This window comes from Antechinus flavipes, chromosome 1 (assembly GCF_016432865.1).
Source record: "Antechinus flavipes isolate AdamAnt ecotype Samford, QLD, Australia chromosome 1, AdamAnt_v2, whole genome shotgun sequence".
NCBI lineage: Eukaryota > Metazoa > Chordata > Mammalia > Dasyuromorphia > Dasyuridae > Antechinus > Antechinus flavipes.
This window is the reverse complement of record NC_067398.1, coordinates 697,109,077-697,122,658: the sequence shown is the minus strand read 5'-3', so window position 1 is coordinate 697,122,658 and position 13,582 is coordinate 697,109,077. Positions and strand designations below refer to the sequence as shown.

General features: G+C 38.7%; 1 protein-coding gene across 2 annotated transcripts in view; it reads left to right on the top strand.

The window, feature by feature from the left end:
- Nucleotides 1–485: 485 nt before the first annotated feature.
- The window catches only part of TMEM116 (transmembrane protein 116), a 61,370-nt gene continuing 48,273 nt past the window's right edge, over nt 486–13,582 (top strand). Inside the window, exons 1-3 of one of the 2 annotated variants that reach the window (XM_051972803.1) lie at nt 486–587; nt 3,175–3,221; nt 4,545–4,608. In XM_051972803.1, coding sequence (XP_051828763.1) covers nt 540–587; nt 3,175–3,221; nt 4,545–4,608 — 159 coding nt within the window. In that variant the 5' untranslated portion in view covers nt 486–539. The remainder of the gene's footprint in view (nt 588–3,174; nt 3,222–4,544; nt 4,609–13,582) is intronic. The other variant, XM_051972802.1, reaches the window with a different exon arrangement.

Below are 13,582 nucleotides of genomic sequence, written 5' to 3'. Positions count from 1 at the left end.
GTCACTGCAGCAGGCTCCCTCTCTGGTGCTGCCTTCTTTCCTAGTGATCTACCCCTCCCCCTCCCACTTGAGATTTCATTTTTTCCATTCAGTTTGTCTCCTCTTATTCCCTCTTCCCTCCCCCTCCTCCGATCCCACTCTTCTCACTATCTTTCATCCCTCTTCCCTGAGTCTTTGTTCTCCTTTTACTTACTCTCCTAGACTCAGTTATTTAGATGAGTTACAAGAGGTCTACTCTGAGCCTCAGGCTCCTTATCTGTAAAGGGAAGGATATTGGATGGCCTTATCTCCAGGGCCCATGAACAATTCTACCATATTGTGCATCAAAGAAATCAGAACTCAAGTGAGGGAGAAAATGGGTTTACCTGTGCTTTCCTCCTCCCCTTCCTCCACACTCTCTCTTTGACCTCAAGGAGCCTGGCTGGAGGGGTAGGGGAGGAGCTCTCCAGGGCTGGACTAGGGGTGGAGTCAGCTGGCTGAGGCTTCGAGGACTCAGAGCCAGGGGAACTTGACCAGAGAACGCTGGGACCCGGGGCCCCATGGCCCTCCCATCCGAGGCCAGCTATCTGGAAGACAAATGGGACGTGGTAAGGACGCCGAGGGGACCCTGAGGGAAGTGCAAACTCTCTCCTTTTTTCCTTTCCTTCCTCTTCTCTTCATCCTCCTCTTCCTCCTTCTTCCCTCAGTTTCCTTTTTTTCTCTATTCTCTATTCTTTCCCCACCCTTTAGAACTGTGGCAATTGAACTCTATTCAGTGTCTCAGAAGCCCCCCTCCCATTCTTTTTCATTTCTCTTGTTAGTGGTCTTACATTTCTTTTCTTTTCTCTTCTCCCCTCCTCTCTTCTTTTTTTCTGTCTCTATTTCTCTTTCCCTCTTCTATCTTATACTCTTTCTCATCCATTTTTCTCCCATCTCTCTCCTTCTATTTCCCTTTCCTCTCTCCCTGTCTCTCCTCTATATCTTTCACTTTTTTCCCCATCTCTCTCCTCTCTGTCACAGTCTCTCTCTGGCTCCCCTTTTCTCTTTCTCTTTCACCCTCCTTCCTTTCTCTCTCTGTCTCTCTCATTCTTCTTCCCATCTGTGTCTCCTCTCTTTTTCTCCCAGTCTCCCTCTGTTTCTGTCTCTGTCTCTCTCAGCCTCTCTCTTATTCTCTTACTCTTTTTCCTCCCTGTCTTTCTCTCTCTCTTTTTCTTTCTCCCTTCCTCCCTTTTCCCTCCCTCCCTCCCTTCTCCCTCCCTCTTCTCTCCCCTTCCTCCCTTTCTTTCTCTTTCCCTCTCCCCTCTCTCCTTCCTGCTTCCTTCCCTCTTTCTTTCTCTTTCCCCCTTTCTTCCCTCCCTTCCTTTCTTCCCCCCCTCTCTTATCTTATTCCTCTCCAGTGGTTCTCAAACTTTACTTCTCATGTCTTCATGTTGTTAAAAAACTATTGAGGATCTGCTCAAAGAGTTTTTGTTCACATGGGTTATATTTATAACTATTTACTATATTAGAAATAAAAAATAACTTTGAATTTGTAGACCCTCTGAAAGGGTTTCAGAGACCCCAATAATTCTTCGGACTACACTTTGAGGACCACTGCCTCCCCCCATCTGTCTCTCTCCCATCTCTTTCTGTCTCTCTTCTCAGTTTCTCTCTATCCTTCACTCTTTCCCATCTCTTTGTCTCTGTCATACCTCTTCTTCTCTTTTCCTCTTACCTTCTATCCATTTTCTCACTTATTTCTCCCTTTTTCTTTTTCCCTCTTCCTCTGTTCTTTCCATTTCCCTCCTCCATCTCTTAGGCATAAATGGGCTTCCCAAAGATGATGCAGGAATTTGGGCATTTTGAAGAAATCAAGTTATCCAGTCTCCAGTGTGGGGTTTTTACCCCTTTAACTTTAGGACCCTTTGAGCTCTCAGAGAGAAGGGAAAGCCCCTGGTTTAGCAGCTATTTCTCCACCTTTCTGTTCTGTTCCCCTTCTTCTCATCTTCATCCCTTCTATTCAGTCTTCATTTGCTATGGAATTTCATAGAACTAAGTCAAAGACCATGTTCTACCACCAGCCTTTACCGATCCCCCAGCTCCTAGTGTCCTCCCTCCCCAAATTGTTGCTATTCATGTTGAGTCATTTCAGTTGTGATCAACTCTTCATGACCCTATTTGTGTTTTTCTTGGAAAAGATACTGGAGTGGTTGGCCATTTCCTTTTCCGGTCCATTTTACAGATGAGGAAACTGAGACAAATGGTGAAGGGCTTCCCAGGGTTACAGAACTAGTAACTATCTGAGGCCAGAATTGAACTCAAGAAGATAAGTCTTCTTGATCAGTTCCAGCTCTCTATGAACTATGGTGGTTTCTAGCCTTCCTCCACTACCTTACTTTTAGCTGTCTTGTATTTATTTAGGTCTGTTTTCTTTATATTTATTCTATGTATTTGTGCTTATCTCCTTGATTAGAATGTAAACTCATTGAAGAGATTGTTTCATGTTTGATATTTGTATCTCCAAATGCCTAGCAGAATATCTGGCACATAGTAGGCACTTAATAAACGCTTATGGTTTGAGTAATTAGAAATGCCTTTTGGTTAGACAGTTGTGTGCTAAGTGACATTGGAAGCAGACTTCTGGTCAGAGGACTTGGGTTCAAATCTCAACTCTGCCTCCTTGTACTTTGTATGACCTCTCTGGGCAAAGCTTCCTCATCCATAAAACGAGAGAGTTGGGTTAGATGATCTCTAAGGTTCCTTCTAGCGAGAATTCTTAACCTATTTTTGGTCATAGATCCCTTTGGTAGTGTGGTGAAACCTCTGAACCCTTCTCAGAATTGTGTTATTAAATGCATAAAATAAAATATATAGGGTTACAAAAGAAACTTGATTATAACATATAGTTATTAAAATGTTTTAAAACATCAAGTTAATGGACCCCAGATAAGAATTAGTGTCTTAGTGCTATGATCCAGTGATTTTAGGCAAGTTACTTTAACTTTCTAGTTCTCAGTTTCCTCATTTATAACATGAGTAATGTCCCTTGCAGCTCTAAATCTGTAATCCTATGATCTCAAGGCTTCAGTTTCTCTATCTGGAAAACGAAGAAATTGGATCAGAACTCTAGTCTCTTCTAGTTCTTAGGTTTTTGTTTTTGTTTTTTTCCCATTGAAAACCTCACTTCCATATTTCTCCTTTTCTTTCCCTGCTCAGGTTTTTTCTTCAATACAATGGATTCAGTTTGTCATGGCCACTCTCAGGTATGTCCGTTTCACCTGGCTGAGGTAGGGCAGACTTTGCTGAGTCTTAGCAAAGCCAGACCTGTTTTGTCGTAATGTTCTTCCCTTTAGAATGGTCTAGTGTTCTTTCCCCTAATGATATCTCAAAAGTAAAGCATGATGCAACCAAGTGGAGACTCCCCTCCCCCCCTCCCCCCCCAATGGAATGGTTGACGTTTAAAGTATTAGCTGAAATATGTAAAGTACTTTAAGGTTTGTGGACCTATTTGACTTATGTCTACCAACCTATTTGATCCTCACAATAATCCTGGGAAGTTGTTGCTATTATTATCATTCCTATTTTATAGATGAGCAAACTGAGGCAGACAGAAGTTAAGCTAGCTAATAAGTTGCATTATAGGAGCAGAGTGTCATATGAAAAGCTAGAGGAAAATTCCCAGGCACAACCCCATCATTTAAAAGAGGAGAAACCTAAAGTTACCCAAGAGCACACAGCTATTTATTTAAGTATAGGATTCGAATCCAGGTCTTTTTGACTCCAAATTCAACATTCTAGTCATTTCTTTTCTTTCTTCTTTCTTTCTTTCTTTCTTTCTTTCTTTCTTTCTTTCTTTCTTTCTTTCTTTCTTTCTTTCTTTCTTTCTTCTTTCTTTCTCTTTCTTTCTTTCTTTTCTTTCTTTTTCTTCTTTCTTTCTTCTTTCTTTCTCTTTCTTTCTTTCTTTCTTTCTTTCTTTCTTTCTTTCTTTTTCTCTTTCTTTCTTCTTTCTCTTTCTTTCTTCTTTCTTTCTTTCTTTTCTTTCTTTCTTTCTTTCTTTCTTTCTTTCTTTCTTTCTTTCTTTCTTTTTCTTTCTTTCTTTCTTTCTTTCTTTCTTCTTTCTTTCTTTCTTTCTTTCTTTCTTTCTTTCTTTCTTTCTTTCTTTCTTTCTTTCTTTCTTTCTTTCTTTCTTTCCTTCCTTCCTTCCCAAGGTCACACAGCTAGGAAGTATTAAGTGTCTGAGACCAGCTGGTGCTCTATCCACTACACCATCTAGCTGCCCCATTCTAGTTATTTCTTGCAAAACCTCCTTACAGTCATGCTTGCTGGCCAAACAAGGCCACTTACTTTTTAATTAGTCATGTCCTGATATAGCCTCACCCCCACTTAGAATCCTCTCTTGTAACAAAGAAAAACTGTTAAGAAAATCTAACTACACAGTGCCCACATCTGAGGGTACGTACACTATTCTGTGCTAATAGCTCTCCACTGTTTTACTCAGAGGGAAAAAATGTGTTTCTTCACTGATCCTCTGGATCAATATCTTTAAATGGCTCTTGATTAATGAATGGCTCTTTTCTTTCTCCCAGCATTATAGGATCAAGTTCAATCATTGCCTATACGATCTTCCAGAATATAATGAAGTCCCCAGAGGTAAGCAAACCTTTACTTTTGTTTAGGTTCTGAGTATTTTTACGATTGAGCTCTTGGAATGATAAAATCATAGAGCTAGGTTTGGAAAGGACCCAGAAGCCAAATAGTCTAATCCCCTCATTTTTACAGTTAGGGAAACAGCTAGCTAGCTAGCATTTATGGAATGAAATACTTTACAAATATTATTTCCTTTTATCTGCACAACAACTCTGGGAGGTCACTGCTTTTATTATTCCCATTTTTCAGCAAAGAAACTGAGGCTGATAGAAATGTGACAGGATTCCTGAGGAATCTTGAGGCAGAATTAGAATTCAGGTGTGCCTGTCTCCAGGTCACCTGGCCGCTTAGGGAGATTAAGTTATTTGTTTAAGGTCAAATGGCAGCCAATGGGCAGATACTTACCTGTGTGTATACAATCAGCTTGTTAGTTGGTCAATGCTAATTACGTGGCACTCATGATATATGGAGTCTTATGTCAGGTCTAGTGAGGATGAGGAAAAATCTGTCTCTAGTTCAGCTAAAACTAGATGTAAATTCAGACCAGCTTGCCCTAACAGCTCAAGAAAAACATTAGAAGAACAGTAGTAATATTAATAATAACAGTGGCTCATATTCTTTTTTTTAATAATTATATAGCAACGGAATTCTCTATTTTACTTTTATTTCTCTTCTCCAGATGCCAGGTTATGAGCTATCATTTCTACTTTTGTCATGGTACTTTTTTCCTCTTGTGATTTTATTTCATTTTTTAAAAAATAATTTTATTTTCAAAATATATGCCAAAATAGTTTTCAACATTCACTCTTTTTTTTTCTTTTTTCTTTTTTTTATAATAACTTTTTATTGACAGAACCCATGCCAGGGTAATTTTTTACAGCATTATCCCTTGCACTCACTTATGTTCCGATTTTTCCCCTCCCTCCCTCCATCCCCTCCCCCAGATGGCAAACAGTCCTATATATCAACATTCACGCTTACAAAACCTTGTATTCCAGATTTTCCTCCCTCCCTTCTCCCACCCCCTCTCTAGATAGCAAGTAATCCAACTTATGTTAAACATGAAATTCTTCTATACATATTTCCACAATTATCATGCTGCACAAGAAAAATCAGATCAAAAAATGAGAAAGAAAAAAAAAAAACAAGCAAACAATAAGAAAAAAATGAAAATTCTGTGTTGTGATCCACATTAAGCCCCATAGTTCCCTTTCTGGATGTAGATGGTTCTCTCCATCACAAGTCTGTTGGAACTGGCCTGGATCACCTCATTGTTGAAAAGAACTATGCCCATCAGTATTGATCATCTCATAATATCAATGTTTCCATGTGCAATGATGTCCTGGTTCTGCTCATTTCATTTAGCATCAGTTCATGTGAGTCTCCCCAGGCCTCTCTGAAATCAGCCTGTTGGTCATTTGTTTTTAGAACATTAATATCCATAACATTCATAGACCATAACTCATTCAGCCATTCCCCAGCTGATGGGCATCCATTCAGTTTCCACTTCCTTGAGTGGCTCATATTCTTACAGCCTTCTATACTTTCCCAAAGCCCGTCCCTACAACACCCTGGAAGGCTAGCACTAGACTTGGATACAGTTGTAACCCCAGTTCTGCTAATGTTCTGGCTGTGTGATTCTGGGAAAAGTCACCACCTGTGAGCCTGCTTCCTCATCTGTTAAATGAGGGAACTGAACCAGATGAGTTCAAAGATCCTTTCCAGCTCAAACTCACCAGGATGTTGATTTAGAACTGGAAGGGATATTAGAGATCATTTGGCCCAACTCCTGCGTTATACAAAGGAGAAAAATAAGGTACTGTTGAGATCATTCAACCATAGAAACAGCGGAAGAATACTGGATAGAGCAAGGGAGTTGGAGTTGGGAAGAGCTAAGTTCAAATTTTGCTGTAGACACTGATTAGTTTTGTGACACTGGGTAAGTTGTATAAACTTTCTGAGCCTCAGTTTCCTCATTTGTTAAATCAGAATTAATAATGGGGCAGCTAGATTGTACAATGGATAGAGCACCAACCCTGGAGTCAGGAGAGCCCAAGTTCAAATCTGACCTCACACTTGACACGTTTTTAGTTATGTGAGCCTGTGCAAGTCACTTAACCCTTATTCCCTTGAAAAGAAAAAAAAAGAAAAAAGAAATATGAGAATCAGAATCAGTAAATAACTATTAAGGACCCGTTGTGTGTCAGGCACTGTGCTAAGTGTTAGAATACAAAAAAGGCATTAGATAGTCCTTATCCTCAAGGAGCTTACAATCTAATACAGAAGTCAAGACATAAAAAGGATTGGGAGGAAGGGGGAAGGGAAGTGATACCCAAGCTAGGGATATGATGAATTTATGAAGAGGGAGAGGGAAATGATCTGAGGAGGTGTGAGTTTCCAAGTTGATTTCATCTTTCAGAATGATGGGTTTCTGGCCAACTCATAACTCATAAGGTCATATTCCTTCAAGTGGGGATCCAATAAAATAATGAATCAATTGCTTTGCAAACTTCTGGGCAATATAAATGTTACCATTATTTTTGTTGTCATTATTGCTGTCCTAGATCACACAGGAGGAGTTGGAATTTGAACTCAGGCCCTCTGATCCCAAATCTTTGAGGTCAGCTGTTATTCACTGTACCATAGGGCCTTATTGGGAGGCCTAGATTCAAATTCTGCCTCAAACAAGTGGCAGAGCTGGGATTCGAACCCCAGGTCCTCTCATTCTAAGTCTAGCACTCTCTTCTTTACATCGAGATAATCTATGATTCTATTGTTACTAATTTTTTTACTAATTTAATTTGCTAATTTTTACTAATGAAGAAATTGCAGGATGGAAGTTATAGAGATGCAAATTGAGACTCGGCATCTAGGTGGTGCCATAGTGCATACTCTGAGCCTGGAGACAAAAGTTATACAGGAGTCATGTTTACATTCTAGCTGTGTGACCCTGGGCAAGTCGTTTCACCCTGTTTGCCTCAGTTTCCCCATCTGTAAAATGATATGGAGAAGGAAATGGGAAACCAATCCAGTAGCTTGGCCAAGAAACCCTAAATGGATCATGAATAGTCAGACATGACTAAAATGACTGAACAACTACAAATTGATACTTGATGCAAGGGAATTTTTAAAAAATAACTAGAATTACTTAATAAATGGGCTTTGACCCATTTGTTTGTGGTCTAAGGATCAGTTGGGCTAAGTTCAGAGACATTTATTCCCATGTTGACTTTAGGGTATTGACCTTTTTGACCACAGCAGCTCTTGAAGATCATCTCACAAGCTTTAGGAGGATGTAGGAGCCATATCACAGAGAGGCAACCTAGGCCGATGAAATCTAGGATTCTTAACATACTCAGATATTGATAGGATATAGCCAGGAGTTAGGTCAGTTCTATTAATTCAAGTCAAACAGCATTATAAATCCCCAGCTATGTGCCAGGGGCCCAGGCTGCCAAAAAACCTGGCTCGGTCCTGCTACCATCATAAAGCCTGCATTGTATTAAGGGAAAATAATATTTTGCAGTATAAGTAAATATGAAATACATTCATATGAATAAATAAAATGTAGAAAGTAAACAGAGAAATTTCAGTCATGTCTTCAAATATTTCCCTATTTGAGATTTTCTTGATAGAGATAATGAAGTGGTTTGACATTTCCTTCTCCAGATCATTTTACAGATAAGGAAACTGAGGCAAACAGAGTGAAGTGATTTACCTAGGGTCACAAAGCTCGTAAATGTCTATGGCTGGATTTGAACTCATGTCTTTCTAACTCCATGGCCTGAACTCTGTCCGCTACATCGCCTAGCTGCCCTTCAATGCCAGGTTAGGTAGAGGGGGCTAACAACAGGTGGGATCAACAATTAGCTCCCGGAGAAGGGGGCTGGTGTGTGTATCTTGCTTGACACTCTAGGTAGAGGTGAAGAGTAAAGTATTTTGAACCTGGAGGCCAGGCCTTGAAAAGGAATGGATAGAGGAAGATGGAATATCAAGGAGAGGACCAATTTCCCTGGGATATAGAAAACACTTGGGGCAGGGGTGTAGTAGGAAAACAGATTGGAAAGTTATGATCATATCAGATTGTGGGCAGGAAGAGTGATTAACCCAATCATTTTCCTGTATGAAGAAGAAATACCTTCTGCCAACAGGTTGGCATCTTTTATGCAATTTACTGACTCAGAACAGTGATTCTCAAACTTTTTGTCCTCAGGATCCCTTCATGACTTTAAGTATCATTGTGGAACCTAAAGAACTTTTTTTTTTATGTGGGTTATATCAATCAATAGTTGCCATAGTAGAAGTTACAATATCTTACTTATCATTAGGAAAATAGTTTTGAGCTCATTGGACCTCCTAAAAGGTCTTGGGGAATCCCAGAAGTCCCTGCTCTATACGCTGAGAACCATTGGCTTTCAGAGTTACTTTAAACTGGGTTACTGAAAAGTTAGGTAACTTGCCCAGTGTCACATGGTTGATAGATGGCAGATGTGGGACTCACAGGCTTTGAGGCTGCCCACTTCTGTAATGCTTCCACAGAAGCTGGAATCTGGTCAAGAAAGGCTTTAACTGCCAAAAAGATTCTCGTGTCTTGTCTTAGAGGTAATAGAGAGCCAGGAAAGGTGTTTGAGTGTGAATATAGCAGATATATCAGAGCAATCAATGAAGGCTCTGCTGACAACTTCAAGGGAAGATTTTGTGGAGGGTCCCTGAAACTCATCCTGATGGAAACAGGAAACTGGGGGGATTAGAAAATGACCCTAGGATGGGAGAATCTTCTACTTCTATGGGTCAATGATTGCCTATGACTAAAATCTGACTCAAACTTTCCTAATGTTCCTTTCCATTGTGGGAGTTTGAGTCCTGAGGTAGGTCAAGGATTGTGAAAGCGTGATTCAGGGAAGGCTGAAGTGCCCTTCAGAAGGAAAGAGGGAACATGACCTTCTGATCCAGTGTGGGGCTAAGGCTAAGGAGGCACCAAACAATGCAGAGATTGCTGGATTTGGAGGCCATGGGCCTCGGTTTGAATCTTTGCTCTCTCAAGTCCGAACAGCTTGTTTCTTCATTTGGCACATGTTGGTTCTGTTCCCTCGGTTAGATTATAAAATGTGGGAGGACGGGATTTCTCTCCTATTTCCTTTGTATCATCTTGCCTTTCTTGAGCGCAGTTTCTGATTCTGAAAAGTGAGGAAGTTGGATTTGATCAATCAACAAGGGTTTTTAAAACTATTTATTTCCAACGATCAAACATTTATTTTTCTTCCCTTCAATCCTCTCTCAGGGAGAAAAAATCCAAAACAAACTTCAACAAGCATTCATTAAGTGCCTACTATGTACCGAGCACTTTGCTAGCTGCTGGGGACAAAAAGACTGTAGTGAATCCATTCCAGGAGTTTATAATCTAACCAAAGAGTTAACTTTCCACACATAGTTTAGATAGAATAGATATATCTATATATCTATAGATATAATATATACTATGTACATATACTATATATATAAATAATAGCTACCATAATCCATATGTCTATAGATACAATGTATACTGTGTATATATAAAATATATGTGTGTATATATATCATCTATAGCATACATAATATATAATAGATACAATATATTCATATATCTAAAAATATGATAATATATACTATGTATATATACAATATATGTATATATAATTTATATACAATTTATAGTATGCAATATATACTAGATACAATATATACTACATCTACTATAGCTACAATACATACTACATCTACTAATATGCAACATATAGTAGATACAATATGTCTATAGATCTATAGATACAATATATATTATGTACATATGCTATATATAATAGATAAAATATATTCATATATCTATAGATATAGTATATACTATGTATATATAATATGTATATAATTTATAGTATACACAATATATACTAGATACAATATATCTATAGATACAATATATACTGTGTACACATACAATATATATAATAGATATAACATGTCCATACATCTATAGATATAATATATATTATGTGCATATACTATATATATAATAGATACAGTGTATCCATATATCTATAGACACAACATATACTTTGTATATATAATATATAATACAATTTATATTATACACAATATATAATAAATATTATATGTTTATATACTTATAGATACAATATATTATATATACCAATATACAATATATACTATATAATGATACAATATATTTATATGTATAGATATAGTGTAATTGTAGGGCATTAGTAGTTGGGAAAGGGAATCCCGTAAGGCCTTATGTAGGTGATGACTGTTATTTGAATAATGAAGAAAACTATGAATTCAAGAATGAGGAATGGCATTTCAGGCAGGAGGAACAGCCAGTGCAAAGGTATGGAGAAGGGAGATGTGTTCTATATGAGGAACAGTTTGTCTGGACTATAGAATAAGGATAGGTGGATCTGGAAAGGTAATTTTGGTCAAGCTGTGAAAACTTTTGAATGACCCTTGGAAGGGTTTCTATTTGATCCCAGATGTAATAAGAAGCCATTGGAGTTTAGTGAATATGACTGGGTGACATGGTTAGATATAAACTTTAGAGAAGTCATCTTTGATTGTCTATAAGGTCCTTCCTGATGTAAAGCCATGATCCTTTGTTAAAGAAAGATCAGTGCCTAGACTGGATGTTTTTCAAGAATTAGATGTTACAGGGCAGTTAGTTGGTGCACTGGATAGAGCACAACCCTGAAGTTAGGAGGACTTGAGTTCAAATCTGGCCTCAGACACTTAATACTTCCTAGCTGTGTGACCCTGGGCAAGTCACTTGATCCCAATCGCCTCAACAATAATAATAATAATAAATTAATTAATTATTTTAAAAAAAGAATTAGATGGTACTGTGTCACTTGCTAACTGGATTGTGACTCAGAAGTTAGCTAGATGGAAAGAAGGAAGTGGCAAGATACTTAACTCTCCAGCTTTCCTATTAAGGCTACTTAAATTCCAAGGGCATACAGGATTTTTTTTTTTTTGGGGGGGGGAGGCAAGGCAATCAGAGTTAGGTCATACAGCTAGTAAGAGTCAAGTTTCTAAGGCTGGATTTGAACTCACATCCTCCTGACTCCAAGGCTGATCCTCTATTCACTTGACATCCACTGATTTTTCTTTTCTGTCCCAAACCTTCTACACTATCTTCTCCCATCTGTTTCACTGAAAAAATTGAGACCATCCATTGGGAGTTCCCTTCTCTCTCCAATTCTAGACTCTCTCAGTATGTCCCCATTCTCTCTTCCTTTGCTTCAGTGTCAGAGGAAAGTGTGATTTTTTTTCTTTTCCAATGGCAGGTTGTCTACTTGTGTCTTTGATCCCATTGTTTCTCTTTTCTTCCTCTAGCTTATCCCTTCCTAATTTTTAATCTCTTTTTATTCACTGGCTGCTTTGCTACTGCCCATGATCATTCCAAGGGCTCCTCCATTCTGCTGAATAGCTTCAGTAGAACCTGGATATCTTCAGGTTGCCACCTTTCTTTTCACAGCCAGCTGGAGTACTCAATTTGGAGATAGAAGACATGAGTTTGAATTCTGCCCTCTGAGTTTTGAATTTATTTATTTGTCACCTCTATGAGTTTGAATAAGTTATTGGATTACTCTGGGTCCCAGTTTTCTCAAATGTAAAATGAAGTTTGGCTAAATGATGTCTAAGATTACTTCTAATTGTAAATCAATGGTTTTAAGATTATAGAAAAAGCTGTCTACTTTTGTGCAACTCACCATTTCTCCATTCCCTGCAATCTGGCCTTCATTTTCACAAATCAGCTGAAATTATTCTTTCAGACATGACCAATGATGTCTTTTTTTTTTATTGAGACAATTGGAGTTAAATGACTTGCCCAGGGTCACACAGCTAAGAAGTGTTAAGTCTGAGACCACAATGATGTCTTTATTGCTAAATCCAAGGGCTTTTTCTCAGTCTTCTTGATTTCTCTCTAGTTTCTAACCTTATCCACCAGCCTCTCCTCTTGGCTAGTCTTCTATGACATTATTCTGTCCTACTTGTCTGAACTTTCCTTCTCAGTGGTCTTTGAGGCTTATTGCCCATATCCCTATCTCCAGGGCCATGTCCTCTCTCCTCTCTCCTCATTAGCTCCCATGGTTCAATTCTCCTCATCATTCAGACACTTCCCAAATCCACGTAACTTTCATTTCCTTCCCAAGTTCTGATGCCAAATCTCCAACAAACTTGTTGGACATTTACCCAATGGATTTCCAGAGGTGTCCCAAATTAATACAAACAAAACAGAATCTTTCTCCATGAATCCTCTCACCTCTTTCCTTTTCTCATCCAAACCCTCTCCATCCTTCCCAGATACCCAGGTTTGCAACCTAGGAGTCATCCATGTTTCCTTTCCCTCACTCCTCTGATGACCAATCAGCCAAGTCTGGTTGCTTTTATCTCCATGATATTTCTTGTATCTCTAGATTTTTTTCTATGTACACTACAGCTCTCTTCGTTTTGACCCCTATTCTTCCCTGATGATTGAAATACCTCCAAACTGGTCCCCTCTACTCCATCCTCCATACTTGCCAACATGACATTTCTACAATACTTCTAAGTAATCTGGTCAATCCCTTACTGAATAAACTTCAGGGGCTCCCTATTGCCTCTCTGAAGGAATGAAAACTGGATAGGGCATTGGACTTAGAGGCAGGAAAACTTGGGTTCAAACACTGCCCCCGATGCAATTTAACTGTGGGCAAGTCAGAGCTTAACCTCTCAATGTCCAAGTTTCCTCATCACACATTGATGAACTTCTAAGGTTTCTTCCAGCTCTAAATCTATTATCCTTTGATGACAAAGCTTCCACAATCTGCCCTAGCCCAGACTGATTTTTATATTATTCTTAATTTATCCTATTTCTAGCCAAATTGTCCTAGTTGTTCTCAGAGCATGGAATCTCACCTCCAACCTTTGGACTGTTGTC